This window comes from Rhodamnia argentea, chromosome 1 (genome assembly GCF_020921035.1).
Source record: "Rhodamnia argentea isolate NSW1041297 chromosome 1, ASM2092103v1, whole genome shotgun sequence".
In the NCBI taxonomy this organism is placed as follows: Eukaryota; Viridiplantae; Streptophyta; class Magnoliopsida; order Myrtales; family Myrtaceae; genus Rhodamnia; species Rhodamnia argentea.
Genome location: NC_063150.1, coordinates 8,153,286 through 8,176,870, shown reverse-complemented (window position 1 = coordinate 8,176,870; position 23,585 = coordinate 8,153,286). Strand labels below are relative to the sequence as shown.

General features: G+C 42.4%; 5 protein-coding genes across 9 annotated transcripts; 2 read left to right on the top strand and 3 right to left on the bottom strand.

Annotated features, from left to right (window-relative positions):
* Positions 1-294: 294 nt before the first annotated feature.
* Positions 295-3,669, bottom strand: LOC115756935 (cyclin-P3-1). Of its 4 annotated transcripts, XM_048284513.1 has the most exons (4): positions 3,301-3,430; positions 2,178-2,286; positions 887-1,289; positions 295-727 (listed from the first exon to the last, which is right to left on the bottom strand). In XM_048284513.1, exons 2-4 carry the CDS (start codon positions 2,194-2,196, stop codon positions 475-477), a joined length of 675 nt encoding a protein of 224 aa, XP_048140470.1. In that variant the 5' UTR covers positions 2,197-2,286; positions 3,301-3,430; the 3' UTR covers positions 295-474. The 4 variants fall into 4 exon arrangements, with proteins under 4 accessions (XP_048140470.1, XP_030552779.1, XP_030552780.1 ...); XM_030696919.2 differs by lacking the exon at positions 2,178-2,286 and having other exon boundaries at positions 3,301-3,669; XM_030696920.2 differs by lacking the exon at positions 2,178-2,286 and having other exon boundaries at positions 887-1,311; positions 3,301-3,439.
* Positions 3,670-8,871: 5,202 nt separating this feature from the next.
* LOC115756931 (RAN GTPase-activating protein 1) lies at positions 8,872-12,239 on the top strand. The gene is made up of 2 exons (XM_030696912.2): positions 8,872-9,169; positions 10,392-12,239. Exon 2 carries the CDS (start codon positions 10,403-10,405, stop codon positions 12,026-12,028), a length of 1,626 nt encoding a protein of 541 aa, XP_030552772.1. The 5' UTR covers positions 8,872-9,169; positions 10,392-10,402; the 3' UTR covers positions 12,029-12,239.
* Positions 12,240-12,609: 370 nt separating this feature from the next.
* LOC115756932 (chloroplast stem-loop binding protein of 41 kDa a, chloroplastic) lies at positions 12,610-15,419 on the bottom strand. 2 transcript variants are annotated; one of them, XM_048281953.1, is made up of 7 exons: positions 15,015-15,419; positions 14,678-14,799; positions 14,157-14,259; positions 13,931-14,069; positions 13,194-13,471; positions 12,772-12,972; positions 12,610-12,729 (listed from the first exon to the last, which is right to left on the bottom strand). In XM_048281953.1, exons 1-6 carry the CDS (start codon positions 15,402-15,404, stop codon positions 12,790-12,792), a joined length of 1,215 nt encoding a protein of 404 aa, XP_048137910.1. In that variant the 5' UTR covers positions 15,405-15,419; the 3' UTR covers positions 12,610-12,729; positions 12,772-12,789. The 2 variants fall into 2 exon arrangements, with proteins under 2 accessions (XP_048137910.1, XP_030552773.1); XM_030696913.2 differs by having other exon boundaries at positions 12,610-12,972.
* A 2,415-nt stretch (positions 15,420-17,834) lies between these two features.
* LOC115756933 lies at positions 17,835-19,965 on the top strand. The gene is made up of 5 exons (XM_030696915.1): positions 17,835-17,964; positions 18,070-18,330; positions 18,501-18,743; positions 18,856-19,020; positions 19,457-19,965. The coding sequence occupies exons 1-5, from the start codon at positions 17,923-17,925 to the stop codon at positions 19,760-19,762; spliced, it is 1,017 nt and encodes a 338-aa protein (XP_030552775.1). The 5' UTR covers positions 17,835-17,922; the 3' UTR covers positions 19,763-19,965.
* Positions 19,966-20,098: 133 nt separating this feature from the next.
* LOC115756934 lies at positions 20,099-23,340 on the bottom strand. The gene is made up of 5 exons (XM_030696916.2): positions 23,188-23,340; positions 21,691-22,155; positions 21,499-21,582; positions 21,326-21,397; positions 20,099-20,526 (listed from the first exon to the last, which is right to left on the bottom strand). The coding sequence occupies exons 1-5, from the start codon at positions 23,233-23,235 to the stop codon at positions 20,266-20,268; spliced, it is 930 nt and encodes a 309-aa protein (XP_030552776.1). The 5' UTR covers positions 23,236-23,340; the 3' UTR covers positions 20,099-20,265.
* Positions 23,341-23,585: the final 245 nt, after the last annotated feature.

Genomic DNA, 23,585 nt, shown 5'->3' with positions numbered 1-23,585 from the left:
TGAATTTTACCTATCGATATTTGAGTGCCGTGATTGTTTCAGTATGTTCGGAGTAAAACGAAATCAAAACGCACGGATCGCAACATTTAGATTAAGCGAAAAATCACAACGTCAATCAAACCGAAGGAGATAGTTGCGAGTTTGTCAATTCACTTAATGCGAGTAGTCATTTAATTTCCAAAGGACTAAAAGTCAATAGAGTAAAAATAGCGCGAACCCTTTTTTTTTTTTCTTTATAGTCAAATAAAATTTGAAGTTTTGGTAAAGAATAAAAGAAAGAAACTATGACAAACTCCAAAAGAAGGAAATGAATCCACGCTACACTAACATAGGGAAAGCAAAGTATGCTTTCACCACACAAATCATCATTCCAATTCAGGTTTCAGTTTCAACATCCAATTCAATTTAACAACTTCCTCTCTCTTCTTTCACCTGACAAATACACTTTCTTCCTACCTTCTTCAACATCATCTTCTAGCAACTGTGGGAGTACCAAGCGGAATCATCTTTGTTAGACCAGCTTTCTGTGATCCTGCAGGACTGAATCGACCGCTCGATTTGCAGCCCTTCGGACGCTTCCTTCTCCAACAGCAAGCACTGTCGCTGGAACGTGTCGATGCTCACGTGTAGTCGGAAATCTATGCTGAACAGGAATTTCATCTCCAGCCGGTTGAGCTCCGACGTGCTTACTCCGCCGACCTTGGCGTAGTACGCATTGTTAAAGAACCTGCAGGGAGCACGTGATATAACCACCTCAGAAACCAGCAAAGCATGCAATGAAGGATTCTCACTGCGAGCTAAGAGGTGGGGACAAGAATTCACAATTCATGACAACCAAAGCTGCACCCAACGCATTAGGAATTTGATCCGCGAGGCAAGTACTCACGCATCATCGACGAATTTCGCTGCTATGGTGAGACTTGTTATCAGAAGGCGATGAACATTTAGTGAAGTCAAGCGAACGTCCATGTTCTGGATGAATCTATCCATGTAAATCTGAGCGACGACGAAACAGGACGGACTGCAGCTCGAATACTTGAAGATGCGTTCGATGTACTGGCGAATGGTCAGAGCAGGCGGTCTTACGCCGTGGAAAATGGTGACTACATCTTTAGATTGTGATGTCTCCAGAAGCCTCTCGTTCTTCTGGACAGATCTATCAAGCGCTGAAGAAAGGAGCGTCAAAACCCGAGGAAAGCCCAATATTTTTTTGCCCTGTTCTCTGAGACCAAGAGAAAGGTACATGTCCGCGCTGAAAATCTCAGTATCGGGCGACGAGGTTTCCATGTCTGGGGTTCCTGCAAATAATAACTGTTATGAATGAACTATTTCCAAGAATATAATCCGGAAAACACTCAAAAAGTTAAGCATCTGAAGGAATTGATAACCATTACGAAAGGCACTTTTCAGAATCTTAGAATGTCCTTCTTTCACTTTTGACCATGACTGGTAAAACCACACCCACAAATCCACAACCCCGACAACAACCCCCCCCTCCCTTTTAGACTATATCTAATTAACTCATTTTATCAGTCTTCTATAGAAGGCACCCCCCCTATTTGTTTCAATCAAACATAAGTCCTTTTGTAGGAAAATTCTGAACTTCGCCACCTATGTAAGATGTTCCTCATACCAATTCATGCTTGCAGAAAGTTAGTTCACTAGACTGAATCTACACATGCACACGTGCTCCCATTCCAGTCAAAGGGGGCCTCCTACCTAATGTTCAGATGAAATGTAGGGTTTGCAAAACAACTTTCCCAACACTAATAACAAAAAAATAGGAAACCATAATACGTTTAGATGCAATCCTTCTAATTGCATTCACAGACTGCGATTCAAGACAACAACTTGAATTTTTGAACAAGCAAACAAGAGAGCGATGATACTAAGTTGCCCCCCAGGTGCAAATTCAACTGTCAAAACTAGAAAGACTGTGCCGCAAAATTACAGTGCACCCTGTCAGTTACGATCAGTGCGAAACATTAACCAAGACTAGCCGATATTCCAAAAGGATATATTCTTCTGAATGTCCATAGAGAGAACCTCATTTATCTCAATCCTCTCAAACTCTTAGGATCTTAACCACTGATTCAGCCATAATTATGCATTAATGCTCCCCGATTTGTGTACTGCTGTTGTAGTACAGTCAAATACGCATGACAAATTCACATTACCATCTTGTTTGATAGACATGCTCAGGATTGTTGCTCAAACGACTTTTCAAAGGATCAATCTCAGACTTAGTTCCGCATAAAGGGAAAGAATGACATCCGTAGAAAGATGCTGACAAGATACACATGCAGTCATAAGCACTAACATACACAAACACATGCTTACATTAACTAATGTCGGTATCCGAATTTACTTGGGGTACAATGATTCGGAAAAACCACAGAAAAACTATCTCAGGATTCAAAATATATAGGAAGGAATGGAGCTGCTTATGACCTAATTAATTTCTTTTTTGGTCAACAATACTGAAGAAGAGTGTATTTCACCATTATGTGACTGGAGAATCCACCTAGCCGGCACTCTAGCAGCAGAATCTAACCTGGCTTCACATAACTTCACTAAATCTTAAGCAGAATTTTCCGTCCCTTGACATGGCAAAGATGAAGGTTCTCTGCTCTAGACAAGATGAAGCACACTTGACATTACTTTAAGTCTAAATCATATCGCCATGCTTTTCCTGATAAATGCCCAAGATTCTCCACGGAGTTCTGCACGAAAAACTTGGAAACTTACGCAAAAACAAGACTTACCACCATCATTTCGAAAATTCAAGTGTGCTACCTCGCTATGCATAGATTTCATACACACATCGCTCATTCTCCGGTGTACTTCAAAAGGTACTAAAATGCTCCACAAAAGAAATGGGCTTTTCACCCAACAAGCTCGATTACAAGTTCGTCCAAAAATGTAGTTGACCACAGCCTTAACAGCCGAAACAAGAAAAATTCTCAAAGGACATCGAAACAGGACATCAAGAAATCCAAAATCCCCAATGAAAGAAAACGAAATGGACTAGATCTGTCAAAAGAACGCCCACAGCCGAAAAATTGCCACTCGACAACAAGAGCGGAAAGCAAAAGACGTGTCGCCCTACTTCATGCCAGAAACTCAGCTAACCAAGATCGATTCTTTCATCGCCAAGAGATCAAATTCTGAGACTGCAGCCGAGCAAACACCAGGTTCGGCTAGATCCAACCTAACCCAGAAGGCTAATATAATCCATCTAAACCACATAAAAAGAGGGCTGAGATCGAAAAAGAAGAAAAGGAAGTTTGAGGGTCTTACTCGTTCTCGAGAGCTCTGTATCTCGTTGCTTCATCCTACCTGCACAAGCATATATGGAGGCGAACCACAGCAAGATACAGAGCACTTGGACAGATCCTTCGCATTTCATCAGACTCCCACATTTTTGCCCCCATTCTTCTCGGCCATGTCTCTTCTGGACTAGTTTGCGACCCACGCAGAGAGAGAGAGAGAGAGAGAGAGAGATTGCTTTCTCTTTTAGCTATCCATTCACAAGTGTCTCACACTCTCCCTTCACATGGAAACTCCTCCTGTTTTGCTATTTTACTTTTGCATATTTCCTCCTCTCTCCCCCTCTCTCTCCCCCTCTGTACCTCTATTAACTTTTTGCAGAAGACAGTGTCGGCAGTGGAGGCAACAAACAATCGCTTGCAATTCTCGGTGGGGATGAATTTTTGGATTCTTGGCTTTCTTGGTGGTTCAACAAAGGGGCCCGCCGAACACCCTCGCTGGAATTGCGGTCCTTATCACTGTCCGCAAAAAAAAAAAAAAAAAGGGAGGGTCCCCCTTATTTTCTCCTTTAAGTTTAAGTTTAAGTTTAAGGTCAATAAAACAATTGACTTTGCGTTGATCTATTCTTATTACCTTCTTTTTTGAGATTTTACAAGAATCACAGGCGCAGCATTCCGGGAGACATTTCAATTTACTAGAGACGCACCACCCTATGTCAGATGATGCGAATCGAAAAGTTCACCGCGAAGAACAAACTGTTCTCGACAATCGCGAGAGTCCACCGAATTTTAATGGTTAGATGACACAGATCTCATATAGAACACATAAAATCCATCGTTCAAGATCAACCGAGCTCATATACTCGAAGAGTACGGAAAAATGGCTTGCGGTCCATTTAGAATATTCGGAACGTTCTAATTTATGATAACATGTAACCAAATAGGGGCCCGAAAAAAGAGAGAGAGAGAGAGAGCATTATCCGAAATAGGGATTATCAATTTGGCAATGTGCGGTTAAATGCCACGTAAATTATCACGTGAAAAGCTTTCGACTTGATGAAAATTTTGGTCTTTCACGTGAATTGGCCATTAGTAAATACTAACAAGCTAGATGTGCACTATATATATAGATATATAAACACCCGTGCACTAATTTTGACAAATTTTAACAAAATCAGTACAAGTACTAAATCACATTTCTTGAGAAGCTTTTGCCAACTCGAAAACTCGCGCCCTTGCGAGAATCTCTTGGTTAAAATGAACAAGATAATCCTTTCAAGGTCTGAGATAGTGTAGGGTTAGGCGACTAATGTCCTCACGACATCATGCTTTTATTATTACGAAAAACGCAACGGGGAAAGCAACATGACTTCCAGACCTGCATGTCCGGTTCGGACACCGTTCTTACTTTCGAAAGCCTACAAGCTGCACATTGACCGATCTAAAAAGACCCATTTACCCCTTTCGCCCGAATCCCATGCATATTCCCTAAATAATTATCAAAAAATTCTTAAACATATTGTAATTGTATCAATTCAGTCACAAGCTTCTTCTTCTTTTGCCAATTAAGTCATAAATATTTTATATCTGTGCCAATTCAATCCGTTTGGCCAATCGGCACTAACGTGGACGCTTCTTAATAATATTTACTTATTTTTTTATTTTATTTTCATTTTTTGGTTTCTTTCTCCGTCTTTTTTTTTTCCTTCCCTCCTGTGGGCGGTGAGGGAAATTGTCTACACCATCATCTGCCGGCCAAATAGATTAAACTGACATAAATACAAAAAAGTTTAGAATTTAATTGATATAATTACAATAAATTTAAAATTTTTTCGATAATTTTCTCCATATTTTCCTCTTACCACTCTTCCCCCACCCTCCTTACCTTCTTCCCCACACACTCTCTTTCTCCTCGCTGCCGTCGCCGCCGCCAGCCCCCCTCCGGTCTCTCATCGAAGCTTGTGACTCTAGAGCATGGGAGCTCCAGTTGGCTCGAGCCAAAGATGCCAAAGTGAACCGTGTCTGATATATACATGGTAGATCATGAAGTTGATTGACACGACGGGGTTCTGAGCTTTTTCCTTGAAAATTACAATCTAAGTGGTATTTATGCGTCCATCTTTAAATATCATAATTTAGCGAAGAGAGTAGATATGCAATGCTACTTCCACGTGATCCTGAAGCACCTCCACGCGACTTCACTAATTAACGGCAAATCCGAAATTGTCCCATCTTTCGGGGAAGATGGTCGATCCATAACTATGAAACAGATAAACATACTTCATAGCAATGAAATTAAGAATTTAGGAGATTTTCTCGATCATTTAAGAAATCGATTCTCAAATCTTAACTTGTTGCACTAACAGACAGTTCATCGTAATTTTAAAAAAATTCAGAGTTACTCGGAGATCTAAACGTCATGAGCCACGGCGAACGATTTTTAGAGAGAAATTATGGAAATCCGCCATGAACCCAATCATTTGCCACCCAAATGAAAGCTTTGTTCCACCAAACATAAGAGGATGGACGTGTGTTTGGTATGCATGACGAGGTGGACACCCATTTTCTGTCCTTTTCTCCTGGCGGTGGCCTGTCAATACATCACATCAATTCAATTTTTTTAGAAGAAATACATAGATGAACACACATTTAATTGCATAGAACTATCTCCCGAGCATATGGTAGGTGGGACATAGCATCCTTACATTGTCCAAATTCAACCGCTAACACGAGAACGGGCCACCGATCATTTTGAATCTATTTTTTTTTTTGTCATAATTTTGAATCTAATTTATGCTTGGCAGAGCTTGGGAAGACTCAACCCTAAGTTATGTCGTTTTGTCCATCAACAAATGTAGGGTCGCGTATATACTTCTATTTAGATGATAAAACTATCTAGAGGATAGCAAATAAAATGTCGAGTAATTTTATCGAAATCTTTCGAAAGAAGGGGTGGCCATCCTCTTTGTCTTCCCTTTTTCCGCTCGTAAAGTGGATATTCATTTTTATTCTAATCCAAAAGTAGGAGTGAGCATGTTTTCGGGTTCCAAGGTATGTATAATAGGTTTCAGATTTCAAAAATTGAAGAACTTGCTCTGACGAGTAGGTTTCGGGCTCTAGGTATGTGGAACTCGGAATTGGTAACAAGTTTTTGCGTTTTTCTTGCTATGTGTTTTTGCACGATCTTGCAATATTCCATGTGTTCGATAGGGGTGTTAAAAAAGGCCTCGTCGGCCCGGCCCGAAAATTAACCTAATTTTCGTGCCTTTTCGAGTCGGGCTTGGTACTCGAGCCAAGCCGGGCGGCTTCGGCTTTTTTTAATACCCATGTTTTGTTTTTAATTTAATTTATTTATTTTTATATTCTTTCATTTGATGAGTTTGTGAAGTGATTTTGATTTCAAAAAATAAGAAAAAATAAAAATAAAAAAATAATCCTACCCGGCCCGAAGATTTGGGGCACATGTAATTCGAGCTCAGTCTGGGCCGAGACCGGGCCCGTTGACACCCCTAACGTTCGATGATAAGTGGGTAATTTGGAACTACTAGTATGAACTTCCATTTTCGGCGATATTTATGACTAAGACTTTTACTTTGTGAATGTTTTGTATTTATTCATGTCTAAATATGAGCTGCAGTTAGTGAATTGTAATAACAAATGGTGGTAATTAAAAGTGATGATTTACTACAATCATTCGATTAAGAATAAAGGTGAAACCCGAGTAGACCCCGAAACCGACTTTGGAATATGTAACAAGGTAGATTTTAGGTTATGTGGGTAAGTTTCAGGTTTCAAAAAATAAGAAACATATGACGATGGGTAAATTCCGGATGAAATTAATGCGGAACCTGAAACCGCTTACCCCTATTCAAGGGTATGGTTGGGAACCTCATGAAGTGTGTGGTAATTGTTGCTTCCACGCGCACATCATCTGAGGATTCTAGCAAGGTTGCTGTATTTTTCAAGCTATAGTACGAGTCTCTTGCACAAAGAGCTTCTTCCGATTGGGAGAATTGTTTAAAAAAAACGAAAAATTTGTACGGTTCATTAATTCTATTTGAAATTATTTAATTTGACCAATGTAATTCTAAATATTTTGATGATTTTGTTAATATGGTCATTCCGGTTAATTTAGTCCGAAAATTACTGAAGTAACGGTCTAGTCGGTGGCGGCTATCCTACGTGAAATGGCAAGCGATTTGCCATGTCCAACGAGCTCAAAACGATGCCGTTTTTCGGCGATGGCCGACAACCAGTGATTAGGGAAGACGAAGGAAGAAAATGAAAATCAAAGAAATGAAAAAAAAATTAATTAGATAAAATTCTCAAAATAACGTCGTTTTGAGCCCGTTGGACACGTCAAATCATCGGTTGTGTCAACATCAGCAATTTTTGGCTCAAATTGACCGAATGAACTATATTGAAAAACCGTCAAAAGGTCTAAAACTACATTAACAAACAACAAGCTACTGGAATTAATGCAACCAACATACGCGGACATTTTCCCAGTGGACATTCAAGATTAATTCCAAGTTTAACCTAAATGCAAGCGTGTGCACGGATGACCTTAAAGGGCAATTTCGACGTAACATGGGAAAAAGTGCAAAATTTGTACACCGTCCTAGAATTTCTGAATGTGAACATGCTACTCACTTCTTGTCCTGAGCCGAAAATGGATGTTTAAGGTCCATTTGTTGTGTAAAGAAGAAATTAGCACACTTCAAGCTTCCTTGGATCGTATGCCCAATTTTCAAAAACCTATAATTTACATCTTCAGAAAAGAACCCCAAGAAGGAAAAAACAAAAAAAACAAACTACTCTAAACCACTACCAAATTCCAAACATCTCTCTCTCCAATCACTACTAGTGTAGCCTCCAACTAACGCCGCCGCCGTCTCCGACGGCGACACGACGACCCCAATGCCGCAACGATGCTCTCGGCCTGTCGAGCTGCTCGGTAGGGAAGACAGAGATGGAGGGATGTAGAGATAGAGATTCATGACACAGACAAACTAAGGAAAGGCAGAGAGATACGAACATCACGGATGACAAGGGGTTGACTCGGCCTCAGGGCAGCGACGGCGGCAACGTGGGCGTTGGCACAGGCCGAGACAGGGGAGGAGAGGAGAGTGAGTTGTGGGTTGGAATAACATGGGAATGGAAAAATTTTGCTAGAAGAGAAATGACTGTCTTGTAAATGGGACTATTTGTACTTGCAACTTGCGGCGGAATCACAAAAGCGAGAATGAATATTGTGGAATTGGAAATTTAGAGATGGCGATTAGTATAGGTTGTTTTGACAAGGGGGCTCGGATGTCTCTTCCTAGGTTTAGGAGGTTGGATAGTTTTTCATCACTTGACTAATCGGATGTCGCCTGAACGAAAGAAAAGCACGCGGGGAGAGGCGCTTCGTTCTTCTTCGGACCAGAAAATTAGCGGGCGTGACGTTGAGGGACGTCGGCGACCAGACCACGACGACAAGGTATGGGCGAATGCCGAATTGCCAATAACAAATTAGCTCGTATTTTCTTCGTCTCGTCGTATTCTAACATGTCCCGATTCATGTCCTGCTGACGAAACGCAGCCTCAGCGGCGGAAGCAAAAGTAGAAGGGCCAGAGCTCGAGCCCAAGAGAGAGAGAGAGAGGGAGAGAGAGCCCATGGACAAAACCCAGACGAGGGCTTTTCGTCGCCGCTTGAGGAAACGGACAACGCACGCTGCTTCGCTCCCAATCTTTGAAATTTTTTTTTGAAGTTGAAAGGGGCAAAGCAAATCCAATGGCTTGATTTCCACCGACTTCCCTCCATTTCCCTCTCCCACACCCACTGCTCTGAGTGCAGGGTCGCGTCCTCTCTCTCGCATCGGCCATCCTTGGATTGCTTTTGTTTTCTACACAACAAGGTCTCTCTCTCTCTCTCTCTCTCGGTCTTAGGGTTTACATTTCTTCGTTGTTTGGCGGTTGTCGTGGCTGTTCTTGTCTGATCTGTCGGTTGTTTGCAGTTGGATCGCTTTCGGAACTGGTTGCTAAATGGAATGAGCAAATAAATCTTGTTTTTTTCGAGTAGAGTTTTCGTCGTGGCGTGATTATGGGGGTGCTATTGCTGTTTCAATTGATGTGTTCGCGGTACTGGTGCGAAGTTCTTGTGGCATTTTGGTTAATGGGCTTTTGGGGGCTCTAGAGGTTACTCGGTTTCTGTCCCCGGTCGTTCGTACCGGCCAATTAGGCGACTTTTCCTTCTTTTTGTTCTCTGTAATGAGTGTTGAGTCTTCTATTTGTTAGCGTTTGTCTTCGAATTTCAGAACTACTCATTGCATTTGTGCAGTCTTTTTTATTAAAGAAATCGGAACATACAGTTATTCGAGATTGGGAACATTTCCGCATGAAACGAATGGCAGGGGTTGTTCACTATTGGATTATATTCGGCTCGGGGTAGAGTAACTTTGCTTTCCAAATATTCCAAATTGATGTCTATGCTTTTTGTAAAGAGATGTCTTTTGCCCTTCTGAGTTACTGGGGTTGGTTCGCCCTGGGCGGAGTAGAGTAAATCATTTTTCGATTGAATGGGCATTTAGGAATTCGAAAGACCTATTAAGGATATCTCATATCACGAACTACTTGATCCTATTCTTGGCCAAATTGGTCTTTGGAGGAGAGTCCCCACCCATGTAGCTAGAGGGATTGTATTGGAAATAATTTGATATGTTGCTGTTGATATCTGGTCATAGGCATTTGGTTTTTGACTAATTAATAGTTGGATTATGATCTGTAGCATCATAGAGAGCCAGGATATGCTATTCTTATTTGGTTAGGTGGCTGGTTGAGGATTTCTAAAGATAACTGCACATGGGCATCTAAGAAGATTACATTTGCGTACACTGCAAAAGTTAACTATTTCTTCCCTAATATGCACTAATAGTTTTGCTGAATGGTATTAGAAATTGTCAATTGAGTTGAATTGCCTGTACTTGATTTGGTAAGAATGATAGAATCGTGACATCTACAGTCATTTCAATCTTTGATTCATATAAGTACGGTAAAACAGATCAGATTCTTCTTCCACGGCATCTGACTTGAAAAGCTTAGATTTGCATGATTGTAGTATTGTTGTGACTCACTTTGCTGGTTTCTTTAGGATGGATTTGACCACACACACTTTCCAGCGTCGGCCGCTCTCGATAAAACTGTGGCCGCCTAGCCAAAGTACCAGGATTATGCTCGTGGAGCGTATGACAAAAAATCTAACAACTCCATCTGTATTGTCAAGAAAGTATGGCCTTCTGAGTAGGGAAGAGGCCGAGGAGGATTCCAAGCGCATTGAAGAGAGTGCATTTGCTATTGCCAATCAGCACTATGAGAAGGAACCAGATGGTGATGGGAGTTCTGCAGTACAAGTTTATGCTACACAATCAAGTAAACTTATGCTGGAAGTCATTAAAAGAGGCCCTAGGACCAAGGTGGATGGCGGGGCCGTTTTACCAGAAAAAGCTATTGCTGCAAGTGAAAGTGTCTTTGACATCTCTGGAGGTCGACGGGCCTTTATTGAGGCTGAAGAGGCTGAGGAGCTTCTTAAGCCCTTGAAGGCACCAGGTAACTCCTACAAGAAAATATGTTTCAGTAACAGAAGCTTTGGCTTAGATGCTGCTCGAGTTGCTGAGCCTTTTTTAGTATCTGTCAAGGATAAATTGACAGAAGTCGATCTATCCGATTTTGTTGCTGGAAGACCTGAAGCAGAAGCTCTTGAAGTGATGAATATTTTCTCTTCAGCCCTTGAAGGTTGCAATTTGAGTTGTCTGGACCTATCCAACAATGCATTGGGAGAAAAGGGTGTCAGGGCATTTGGAGCACTTCTAAAATCTCAAAATAATCTTGAGGAACTTTATTTGATGAATGATGGTATCTCTGAGGAAGCTGCTCTGGCAGTTTGCGAGTTACTTCCTTCTCCTGAGAAGCTTAGAATCCTTCACTTCCATAATAACATGACTGGAGATGAGGGAGCGCTCGCCATTTCTGAGATTGTGAAGCATTCTCCTGCGTTGGAGGATTTTCGATGTTCTTGTACGAGGGTAGGCTCTGATGGTGGAGTTTCTCTGTGTGAGGCACTTAGCACGTGTTCCCGGATCAAGAAGCTTGATCTTCGGGATAACATGTTTGGTGTTGAAGCTGGAGTTGCGTTGAGCAAGGCTATCCCTTCATTTGCTGACCTAACTGAGGTATATTTTAGTTATCTAAACTTGGAGGATGAGGGCACAGAAGCTCTTGCCCATGCTCTTAAGGAATCTGCACCTTCCCTTGAAGTTTTGGAAATGGCTGGGAATGACATTACTGCAAAAGCTGGTGCTGCTTTAGCAGCCTGTATTGCAGCAAAGCAGTTTTTGACCAAGTTAAATCTGTCCGAGAATGAATTGAAGGATGAAGGTGCCATATTGGTCGGTAAGGCTTTGGAAGAGGGCCATGGACAGTTGGTTGAAGTTGATATGAGCACAAACTCGATTAGAAGGGTCGGGGCAAGAGTCCTAGCCCAGGCTGTTGTGCAGAAACCTGGATTTAAAATGCTGAATATAAATGCTAATTTCATTTCTGAGGAAGGGCTTGATGAGGTAAAGGATATATTTAAAAGTTCTCCTTATATGCTTGGTCCACTTGATGAGAATGACCCTGAAGGCGAAGATCTTGATGAGGAGGCTGATGAGGAAGGCGCTGGTAATGAGGATGAATTGGAAGCCAAGCTCAAGGATCTGGAAATAAAGCATGAGGAATAGTTTTGTTGATTCTCTGATTGTTCCAGTGAGAGAGTTCCTAGTAATTTTTAACTGGTTCAGCTCTATTTGCAATGTCTAGTTGCTTGACTGTAGGTAGGTTAGGCGATGTTCTTGTCGAATCTGTCATTTCATGTGAAGTTAAGAAACATGTAAGATGATGATTTTTCTTGCTGCTAAGTTATGCAGATCTCATAGCAAAGTTGCATTTGAAGGTTATTTGATAAGGTTTTTTTTTTTTTTTTGGTCCAAAATTTTGATAAGGTTACTCGGGAAACTTTTCAAGCATGTTTTGAAGTCTTGTGTATCCTTGTGCATTTCTCTATGGCGAAAATGGTCGGAAGTTAGAAAAGATAGTGGTACTGGCATTGTGGCAGCCTAAATTGACTGGATATCCCTGTTTATTTCTCTATGTATAGATTCCTATATATGTGCAATCTAATGGACCTTAGTTTCATGTTACAATTCTAGGAAGTTGAGTTGGATGGGATAGTATTTGCAGATATACTAGCAGTCTTGTCGCCTCTGAGAGTGTACATCCCGGAGCCTTAGGCAAAAAATAAGTGTGAACCATCAAGCGTGTATGTTCTTTGAGTTCTCACTTGGAGTCTTGCTTTTTATTTAAGAAGTTGTTCGACCTTAGCAAGTGACATACGTCTTCAATAAGCCAATACAAGAATTACAAGGAGGGTAGAAGCCGAAAAAGGAGTACTTTGCGCTAGTCAATATGACATCTAGGGGGAAAGTTTCGCGACACATGCTTTTTACACAGCTACTGGAACTTTAATAGACTCGAGTATCTTATCATCTATCGGAAATTCCATTGGCTTCTTGTCTCTGCCGATCTTCACGTACTCCTCAAACCGTTCCTTCAAATCTTCAGGGAGGTTTGTGGTACCTTTCCACCCCAAAATCTCTTTCGCTGCTCTTGGTTCTGCATAGAAGTGCTGCACAAGCAGAGAGACAATGTCGGATAATTCTACAATCAAGGACACAAACAGGCTGCGATTCGGCACTAAGGACGTTGTCCGGCTGTCAATAACTTCATGTGAAGTATAACTGTCACTGGACAAGGTTTCTCTCACTAAATGCTTTATTACTATGAATTCGTCGCACACATTCCTATCATCACATATAGGTGGCTACTCAGATAATTATTGTAACATACCATGTTACGGAAGGGGAAGGCTTTCCTGGCATCCACTCCAACTGTCTTGGGATCGTAGTGCATAATAGTGACTTCTCGGCCAGCAGCCTTAGCACATAGCCTTGCCATTCCGTCCAATGTCACGGCGCGGTCACTGACACAGTTGAAGATGTTTCCAGATGCAGCAGTTGGGTTCTCAACTGCTTGAGTGAGCATAGATGACAGGTCCCTAACATGGGAGATGTTAGTCAGCTGCATCCCCGAACCGGGGATCGGTACGGGCCTGTCTCGGACGATTCCTGTTTTACCACCATGAAAGTTAGGACTGTTGTGATAGGATTTGACTTGCTGCAATGCAGAATGGCCACTCACAAAATGCAAAGTCCGCAGAGAACAACAAAAAAGGTGGTTACTTTTGTCGGCATCGTCTCCGATTTCTTCTGCACATGTTTGAAACCTATGAGTACAGCTATCATTTGGAACAGGATTGGTCTTATCAATATTTAGCCAGTCTCGATGGCGTTTACACGTGAAAACATCAGAGAGAATTGCTGTAGCTTCATCTAGATTATAAATATTTCACAAAGGTATCTTTATGAAGTATCCAACAGTCACCAGGGCGGGGTTGGTCAGGAAAATTGTCTCTGCATAATTCTACCGGATGCTTCACACATGGACACAACTCCTTTTTAGGCCAAATTCGACAGGAATGTCGTCATTTATAGATTTCTGAGCAAAGACTCGAGATCAATACTTACGATCGAAGAACCACTCCTCGCAATCTTTGTTGTTGCCTGATCCAATCATGTACTGTGGACGGAACGATGTCCAGTTGTCGAAGATCTCTGAAATGTACTTCTCTACTCCAACATGACCAGCGTCGGCTTTCACAGCATCCTGTAATTGGTCCAATTTGAACCAGTTCAGTGGGATATCCCATGTTTCATATGTGAATCTATGTCCTTATCCCCAGTTTAATCATACCCCTTCGACGTGAGGCGGTTCATCAGTTGGCTTATAGATTCCGGCGCTGCTGATGAAGAGGAATTGCTTCACTCCGGTGCTCTTTGCCCAATCTGCAACCGGCCTGGATTGTGCACGCGAGAAGAGCTGTTTAGAAAATACCGCTTTGGGTCCTACAGAGCCTGCAAGAGCGTCTGGCTATATCGAAATTTGTCTCTCTTCGACTTCTTTTTCCAAATGCTTGCAGAGCAATGCACTAAAACCGAAATAGCAGCATTCAAAGCACCAAACTTCATCGACGATATTGTGATAAGCAAAAGGGGAAATGAAGCATGACAAGCTTGGGCGAGCAAGTTCCGAGGTCGTTCCCGATCATCCAGTTTCACTTATTTGATCAATGTTCGAGATGGGTCAGTAGTTGGACATCGAGCCAGTTGATGGCGTGGTGTGCGCGATGCTAATTCGATGTCGAAGAAAACTATGAAACTCACACATATAAACAGAAGAAAAATCAGAGGGTAGTAACCATAACAAGAACAAACCTGACAGCATCCAAGTCCTTGCCATTGTTGTCAAGAACTACATCAAATGCTTCTCCTCCCACCACTTTCCCCACACCCCCTGGGTCTCCCCACACCGTTTTGCCCCCTCCACTCACAATTTCCTGCATTCTCCAGTAAAAGATATCGAAAAGATCATAACTCGTTTACGAAGTCCAAAAAAGCAAAGAACTGAAGCACAACACACGTCGACACAAGATTGTGCAAGAGCAATGCAATGCTACTGAGAATACTAAAGTGACGCCACAGCGAGTGGGCATTTTTATCGAGTGACTCGTGCTCGAGCAAAGCGTTGGAGTTTGCGAATATTGAACCGGACCGAGAATCGGGTGAAAGGGGGCTTCTTCATCTTGTCAGAGCCCTCCTCGCCGATGGTGAGGACGGTGACGGAGTGGCCGGAGGCGAGGAGCTCCTTGGCGAAGTAGAAGCCGATGATGGCGTGGCCCCCGCTGTTGGTGTTGACGATGAGCACCTTCTTCTTCTCGGCGGCGGTGGCGGCATTGATGGAGAAGGAGGAGGCAGAGTGTGGAGTGGAGTGAGGCTTGACGAGGAAAGAAGGGGAGGAGGAGGAGATGGAGAGAGAGAAGGAGAGAGATGGAGAGGAGTGAGGAAGAGAGAGGAAGAGAGAGAGGCGCGGAGGATGAGGAGAGGAGGAGAGAGAAGGGGGAGAGAAGAGGAGGGAGGAGGATGAGGAAGCGAGAGCAGCCATTGATCCCTTCGATGATCCTTCTTCTGCTTCTGCTAAGGAGAATTGAGAGCCAGCAGTTCCTTCTTGTTTGTTCCGGAATCCGGATAGGGAGGATCGGTTGGCGAACCGGACCGGAGCCTTAACTAACTGCCTGTCCGGTTCAGTTAATACAGTTTGTCGCCCTCTCATTTTCCTCTTTCGCTTTTTTTTTTTTTTTAGTTTGAATTAAGGCTCTGTTTATTTAGCAAAAAATGCGAGTACAGAAAATTATTTTTCAGAAAAATGATAATTTTTTCCGATATTTGGTTAAACTATGAAAAAGACCTAGAAAATATTTTTCGTCATTTGGTATGGAAAATCAGATTTGATTTTCCTCCGCGGACTTTTTTTAATAATTTTTTTCTCTTCATTTTTTATTTTCTTTAAGATAATCGAATTTTTAAATTACGTGTCTTTTTTATCTTTTCTTTTTTATTTTTTCCTTTTGGTTTCGGTCTATCGTCGGCCACGGCAATGATCGACAATCGCCCACAGGCGAGCTCGAGGCTCGGTCGGCCCTATGGCGAGGCTCGAGCTCGTTGGTCTCAATTGAGCCTCGAGCTTGTCGGCCTGTGTCATGGCCGATCGCCCGTCTGCCGATCGTCATGGAGGTCCGCAATCGGTGAAGGAAGGAGTGGCAGATGGAGGAAGGAGGAAGAAGGAGAAAAGAAAAAAAAATAAAAAGAGAAAAAACTAAAGCATAAAATTTTCTAATTTTTTAAAAAATAAATAAAACATGACAAAAAAAGTAAAAAGATAAATATAAAGAATGGAAGTGTGAAAGAGAGGAGAAAGGAAAGGCGCTGAAAATGTTTTCCTCTTCTCAAAAAGAGGAAAGCATTTTCTCCACTTTTGAATGGGATTTTTTCATGGGTGGAAAATGTTTTCCTAGACTAGTTTATTTTCCGCGAACCAAACGTCGAAAAATCTAAAAAAAATATTTTTCCTGAAAGTTATTTTTCGAGAAACAAACGGCACAATAAACCGATATATAAGTGTGTGCATTCATATTATATTTATATATTTGAGGCGTTCGATGTTTGCTAGTATAAGTTAATCTTACGCCGAACGTGAGGATCTCCACATCTTACACAGTCGCGCATGCGGTAGCTACTAGTTACAGGTACTCAAGGAAAAAAAAAAGTTGGTGTAATTACTCGAATCTGCGATAATTGAATAGGCTTGCATTTTAAGCAATTTTAAGAAAAATGTGGTTAAAAAAAGTTCAATGAAACTAGGAAAGAAAAGAAAGGCTCGCGAGACTCAATTCAAAATCCTTGTACTCACGACTTTTGACTAGTAGTTGCAGCTTCCTTAAATTGAATATTGCGAGGCCCTCTTGAGCAATTTTAGAGGAGTTGGAGGACAAAGTGGGAGCCACGTAACTCTGCTATGTCCGAACGGTGTCGAAAAATTTACGAGACTAGTAATTCCATGTTCCACTGAGAAATGCAAATTAGACCCTGCTCACACATGCGGGTCGGGTCGGGTCGGGTCGGGTCGGGTCGGGCTTGTCGGTGGCCCTAGTTTCATCACTCACGCCCCGCCTGTCGTAAGAAAAAAAAGTTACATCTTTAGTCACGAGATCAGGTCCAGATCAAGTTAAGTTCGGATCAAACTATGTTTTATCTATAAGGAAAAAGCTACATACATTAAAATTGGTTTACAAATTTGGACCAGTCAATAGCCATGTTAGATGTCTTTGCGCTCAATATCTATTATTAGATTATGCCGAAAAGTGAAGAAAATAATTTACTCTCCGGCTAATTCAGACACGAACTTCGATTCTCTAACAAATGAATTGTGCACTTGAATTTTTTTTTTATATAAAAAATTGCAATTATGCCGCTATGAGCATTCGGGGCAAGTTTGTCGGTCCAATGCTATCCGAGACTAGTATCCCGACTCCAAAATAGAAAAATGATGCGTCTAAATAAAAAAAAAATGAAGGAAAACAAAAGAGTAAAATTGACCAAAAAAATCTTAAATTAGTACATGTGTGTCACATTTATCCCAAACCTATACATCTGTACCATGTTCACTTTTGTCTTTTTTTTATTTTTTGCTACATAATAGATAGTTTAGGAGTAAATGTGGCACGCACGAACCGGTTCGAGACATGTAACCCGGTTCGAGATTTTCTGTGATGCTCATTCGGAAGAAAACCCACGAAGTTACGACCCCGAGAAGATCACGGCCGTTGGATCAACAGGGCCCGCTCGAGTGGCGCTGCACAAAAGTAAATCTTGACTTCATTTATCTTTCTAGACTCGTGAGATGTCTTAACAAAATTCACGGGGGGGCTTTTCAGTTAGATGAATTTAATTTAGAGAATAAAACATAAATTTTTTTATTTCCAGATTTTCAGATTTCAGAACGTTACCCAAATCTGCGCACCCCCCATTTAAATCCACTTCATCTTCTTCTTCTTCTTCAATCTGTCTCTGTGTCTCTCAAGTCAAGCACGCTGAAACTAGCCGTTGCTCTCTCTAACCCTCCCATGGCCGCTTCAGTGGACTCGCCTCCACCTTCCCACATCAACGTATCTCCTCCTCATCTTTTTTTGACGTGATTTTTCAAGCGCAATCGTCCCCCATCTTGTCTTATACGAGCTCTTACTGGATTCGGCACGTCGGTTTGATTGCAGGAGGGCGCGGGCTTCATGGGCTCTGCTTCTCCTCCTTCCCTCGCCGCTTCGCCACTGTTCAGCCCCTCCTCGGACAGGCGCTTCTGGAGCAGCCTGCGGTGCCGCGTCGACGCTCTCCTCGAGAATCGAGACCGTGGGGCTGCTGGCGAGACGGAGCGAAGCGAGAGGATGAAGGCAGACTCGATGCTCTTGCTCAGAGGGTTTGACTCCGTCGCCCACACGCTGTCTCAGCTCTCCGACAACATCGACAACGCCCTTCAGGTGAAATGGGATTTTTCTTCCCGGGTTTTCCCTCTTGGGACCGTCTTCGTTCTTGATCCGTGACAATGTTGAATCTGAAGAGTTTTAGAGCGTTCGACAATGGCAGTTGTATAAATTCTGGGGCTTTCGCAGCTGATTCTTCCCTCTGTTTTTTGCTCTGTTTTTCTCAGGGAGCTAGAGATCTGGCAAAGCCACCTACTCTGACGGCCATCTTCCACAGCAATCTGAAGAAGAGTTCAGATGAATGTAGCGATATAAAGCAACATTCAGGAGAACACGAGGAAGAAGAAGAAGAAGAAAAGAAGAAAGCATTAAAAAGAAAGTTCGATTCGAGCAATTGCTCAGAAGAAGGCGATTCGAAGGAAGAAAATGCTCCAAGCCCAAAACTCGCGAAGCTGAAGAAAGCCAAAAATGTCGGTAAATGTCAATTTTTGCACTCTCTTTTTATCTTGAATTGACCGTCTGATCTGTTGGTACGCTTTGAGCTGACTCTTAAGCTGTTTGTGATTTGGGATTTTTCTTCAGCTTGCAGTGTCTATGGCAACGAAAGCGGCTTCGCTTGCGAGAGAGCTGAAGTCGATGAAGTCAGATCTGTGTTTCACGCAAGAGCGATGTGCTCTGCTTGAGGAGGAGAACAGAAGGCTTAGAGACGGGTTTTCCAAGGGGATTAGGCCCGAGGAAGATGATCTGGTACTTGGCTTTCATTACATATCTTGATTTGAATTGTGCGAGTTGTCTCACGGTGCTTGAATTTTGTCTGTCGGTTCTGAACACAATCGGTCTTTGAACACCACTAGAGTCTCTATCTTGGGACCGAAAAACCGAAGACTCTGCGGCTGTTTATGGAAGTTCGAATTACAGAGATGTTTTTTGATTTGGTCTTTGCTCACTTCCGATTCTTTCGCTCATATAAGAAGAGGAAATCGCCAACTTGGTTAGAAGTTTGAACTGTAAACTGAAAGTTGAGTTAGAAAATGCCGTCTCCCAATTCTCATGCTTCCCAGTTTAAGCACTTGTGGCTGCAATGAACGTTGAGTGATACAAAGAAAAAGCTGAAAAAGAGCAGAATTTTGCAAGCATAGATATTGCTGATAGAATGAACATGGCGGAATCATGCTTTCTGCAGGTGAGGCTTCAGCTGGAAACCCTACTGGCTGAGAAATCGAGATTGGCGAACGAGAACGCAAATCTGATTCGAGAGAACCAGTGCCTCAGCCAGCTGGTCGCGTATCACCAGCTCACCTCGCAAGACCTGTCGGAGTCGTATGAGCAAGTCATGCGGGGCATGTGTTTAGACTTCTCGTCTCCGCCGCCTCCCATAGCCGAAGATGAGACAGAAGATGTCGATGACGGAGCTCCTGCAACTCCCTTGGACGGAGTTTTTAGTTTTTCCACTTGTCTTGACGAGAGTTTCCAACAGGATGAGCATTAGGAAGTGGAGTAAGGGTTCATCGTATCAGAAGTCCCAGAACTGCAGCAACAATGGCTTTGTTGCCTAATTTTGATTTTGAAATGGGAATTTGGCAGATCGCCCTTTCCTCATGTGATAAAGTTAGAATTTTGTACTAGGCAATGTCAATAAGGTTGTTCTTGAATTTGAATGAGAAGTATATGCACTTCACATTTTGATGGATCGACATTTGCAGTTGCATTGCGGACTCCAGTTTTGCCAGCTAAATCCAAATGCCGGAAACATGCGTGTAATGTAGCAAATTGAGCACAGATTTTTTAGTGGCAAATTTTGTCCGTCATTCAAATTCAAGAGATCTCAAACTACAAACTGAGTGAGAAACAAAACCAGCCAACTGAAGTGGCTAGACTTGATGCACATATCATAGACAAAACCAGCCAAAAAGCGAAAGAGATCTAGTGTGACTTACTATAGTCAGTGAACTGATATGCTATACTAGGAATAACCTAATGCCATTGAGAAACTCAGTTCTTCTGGGCTTCGTCTACTGGTCTCTTCCTCTTGGGATAAGCAGCATTTCCAACTGCGTCTGGAGAAAAGGAACCATCACACGCCTTCCTCTTGGGAGATGAAGCATTCCCAACTGCACCTGGAGAAAAAGAACCATCCCGCGCCGTTTGCTTTCCGTGAGCAGCCGTTTCAGCGGGTTTAGTCCAATTGAATAACACGACCATTTGTTTCAGTTTATCCAATACTTCACTGAATATGTGGTTCCCTTGCTCATACTGCACGTAGAAGAACAAAAGTTAAGTACCAAGTAAGACGAAGCACAATCAGTTTAGGGCAGAGAGAACCATGTTTCCAGGTGATTCCAAAATTTGAATTAAATTAACAGAAAAATCAATTACTGGACAACAAGTTTCCAACATAATGCTCCATTACTCCAATTTTGTTGGAGCACGAGTCATGCAGCATATAAAGATACAAGAGTTAACAACTGCGCGCTAAAACAAAAAGAGCGACTCCATAAGTGAGATCGATTAGAACAATGCCATTTGCAGATGACAGATGCATATTAATTCAAGTAGCTAGTTGAAACCGTAAAACCTTTCAGATCTAAACAGATTGAAAGTTCAAGGTCATAGAGTTCTTACTGAAGCATACTGACTTGTCAGCAAATGCTCCTAGACTTTATAAAAGCGTGTATAAATCAAGAAAACCCTAGCCTTTGCAACAAAAATCCAGAAGCCAGTATGAGATTCTATGCTACTCAACTATGAAAACACCGAGTGATATTAAGCATACGAACGCAGTATTTATTTATATGCAAATATAAACTAAGGTCACCTTGAAATGGTCATGACATAATGCAAATTCATGTTTTTCTCTGAAATGCAAACAAAAACAAACCCAACTCTTTCAGTGAAACAGGCTAGAGTCTTGGGAAGGCTCATGCTTCAGTAAAAGTAGAAGTTCAAAAAGCTATTAATTGAAACAGCAATTTTATCATATGCAGCAAGGCTTTGGAAATTCAAACAAGTCACAAGACAAGATCCAATCATTTTGGACACTCACAAAGCATACCATTTCAAGTTTGCCGACAGCATTTTCTAGCTTCACGGTAAGGACATGATTCTCATGTTGTAGGGCTTCAATCTGCATTCATAGTCAAAGAAATAAATAAGCAGGAAGCAAAAGTGTAATAGAACCACTTTTGCCAGAAACAGGAGAATTGGCAATGCGGCAATCACAACAACCTTCTTATCACAATCCATATGCAAAATTTTGTATTTAAGATCTGCATTGGAAGCACTTCCACTTGGCAAAAATTCCCCAGCCACCTGTACCATTCTCATAAACATGATGTTCACAAATATCATCAAAATCATTCCACAAGATAGATTATAAAGAGTTTTCTGCTAGAACAAGCAAACGAAGGTATATTGGACCTTAGAATTGGAAGGTTCCATGAATCTTGCTGGTAGTTCCAGCTGTTTAAACAGGTAATTGACTTTTGTCTCCAAGCTCATTTCACTCAAGCTTAGCTTTTGCAATGGACCTTCTTCAGGTAAAGGTGGCTCATCTTCATTCTCACTGTCATTGGCAGTTATATCTTGGAAAACAGGTCCTATGTCCTTAATCCTAGCAGGAACCACAGCATTTTGCAGACGTCCAGATCGGCGGACCGAACCGTACTCCTCTCTCGACTTCTTATTGGTGGACAAGCTGGCAGATGCTTTCCTTTTAGGCTTTGTTGTTTTTTCCAAAGAAGGGTCTGCACTCTGTGCCATTGGTTCCACTTTTTCAAGTGAAGGATTTGGATTTGCAGGCTGCATTTGTAGTCCATTTGGTGGTGACTTTGCACCTTCAGGCGGCAACTCTTCCTTCCTCTCGGGGACAATTCTGCTTCCAAGCTTTTGATAAAGCCACACAATGTCAAGCTACTTAACATATTATTTGTGTTGAAATTTACGTGATGCATGCAAAAAGAAGTGTTCATAAGTCATGATAAACAGCTGGGAGGTTGAATTGGCATAAATTAATAACATTAACTTGACCAGCCCCAGATTTCCATGACTGAAAAATATCAGATACTATAGCAAATCAACATTTGCAAAACTTAAACTAGTTGGCTACTTTTGAAGTTCATTACTGCAGGGCACTTGTCAAGCATATCAGATAAAGAAGGAAATCTATTTTTCAAAGCACTAATTGCACATATCGCGAGAAAACCCATGAGCTTGGGAGTTCAGTTACAATAAGGCACTTGTTCACAAAATCCTCAAAGATTTGTGTTTCCCCATGCGCGGATGACAATAGAATTCCCAAGAGACCTCTTGGAATGCCCACATTTTTCTCATTTTACTGTAACTACAAGCTCAACAGCCGTTAGCATGTCTTGAAGAGTGGGCATTTCTGGAGGCAGCCCCTAACACCATTCCACATCCGAACAAACACTTACTTAGCACTGTAACGGTGAGGAAGAGTACACGAAAACAGGACTTTGGAGGCATAAGCCATCCGAGCATCGCGTGACAAACACTTTCAACTACAAGCAGACAAACAAACCACTCTACAGAACCATCCTTCAGTAACTTCACACCTCCACTTTCTATTTCCAAGGCTCACAAGACCTACATTTGTCGCCATCGCTTAGCGCCAGAGCAATCGAGCATCTCGAACGGATCAAAATCAGGCGCTGACGGAGAGACGCAACGCTCGAACCGCGAGCGATGCACGAAACAAAATGAAAGATCAACGAACGGCACGTAAGTCGAAAACCCTACTCAGGAAGACGAGCATTCGGCCGATTCAAAGGCGAAAACTGGAAAAGCCGAAACCATAATGAAAAGAGCGAGCGTTCGTCGACGACGAAGACGGCAGGGAATCGAAGAGCAGAGGCGCGGAAAGACATAGTAGCGGAGCTAAAAGGAGCGCGTTTCTACCAGTTGAGGCTTCTCTTCGACCTTCGCGACCTTCGGCTTCCTTCCCATGGCGCTCTCTCTCCCTCTTTCTCGTTCTGTGGAAAACCAGAAGGCCTTTATGGAATTCGCTGAGCTTCGGGGACTGCGACGACGGCGACGACGGCGATCGCAGCCCTCCACGTATTGGAGCGCTACTCGAACAATCCCCGACAGATATGACATTTATCCAGCTCTTTGCTTGTTTTCCGTACGCGATTTCTGATCGGACGGTGCGGTTGTGGCTCCCCGGTTCCGAGGGATGATCTCAGCCGTTGGTTAGTTTCGGAAGCTGGGTTGGCTCGGCTATTTCCCGCCCTCTCCCGTCGGGCTTTGAGCGTCTGCCAGACAATCCGGGCTTCCTCCAAATAAAATCAATGTCA

Excerpts from the sequence above, each read along its gene's own strand:
- LOC115756935 (XM_030696917.2), bottom strand. The coding sequence starts at position 3,409 with ATGAAATGCGAAGGATCTGTCCAAGTGCTCTGTATCTTGCTGTGGTTC. Across the intron at positions 1,299-3,300 it reads TACAGAGCTCTCGAGAACGA|GAACCCCAGACATGGAAACC; the intron begins GTAAGACCCTCA and ends TATTATTTGCAG. Across the intron at positions 728-886 it reads GCGAAATTCGTCGATGATGC|GTTCTTTAACAATGCGTACT; the intron begins GTGAGTACTTGC and ends TGCTCCCTGCAG.
- LOC115756931 (XM_030696912.2), top strand. The coding sequence starts at position 10,403 with ATGGATTTGACCACACACACTTTCCAGCGTCGGCCGCTCTCGATAAAA.
- LOC115756932 (XM_030696913.2), bottom strand. The coding sequence starts at position 15,404 with ATGGCTGCTCTCGCTTCCTCATCCTCCTCCCTCCTCTTCTCTCCCCCT. Across the intron at positions 14,260-14,677 it reads AAGGACTTGGATGCTGTCAG|GCCGGTTGCAGATTGGGCAA; the intron begins GTTTGTTCTTGT and ends TGCACAATCCAG. Across the intron at positions 14,070-14,156 it reads AACCGCCTCACGTCGAAGGG|GATGCTGTGAAAGCCGACGC; the intron begins GTATGATTAAAC and ends GACCAATTACAG.
- LOC115756933 (XM_030696915.1), top strand. The coding sequence starts at position 17,923 with ATGGCCGCTTCAGTGGACTCGCCTCCACCTTCCCACATCAAC. Across the intron at positions 17,965-18,069 it reads CTCCACCTTCCCACATCAAC|GAGGGCGCGGGCTTCATGGG; the intron begins GTATCTCCTCCT and ends GTTTGATTGCAG. Across the intron at positions 18,744-18,855 it reads AGCTGAAGAAAGCCAAAAAT|CTTGCAGTGTCTATGGCAAC; the intron begins GTCGGTAAATGT and ends ATTTTTCTTCAG.
- LOC115756934 (XM_030696916.2), bottom strand. The coding sequence starts at position 23,235 with ATGGGAAGGAAGCCGAAGGTCGCGAAGGTCGAAGAGAAGCCTCAACTG. Across the intron at positions 22,156-23,187 it reads TCGAAGAGAAGCCTCAACTG|CTTGGAAGCAGAATTGTCCC; the intron begins GTAGAAACGCGC and ends CTTTATCAAAAG. Across the intron at positions 21,398-21,498 it reads ATATGGATTGTGATAAGAAG|ATTGAAGCCCTACAACATGA; the intron begins GTTGTTGTGATT and ends CTATGAATGCAG.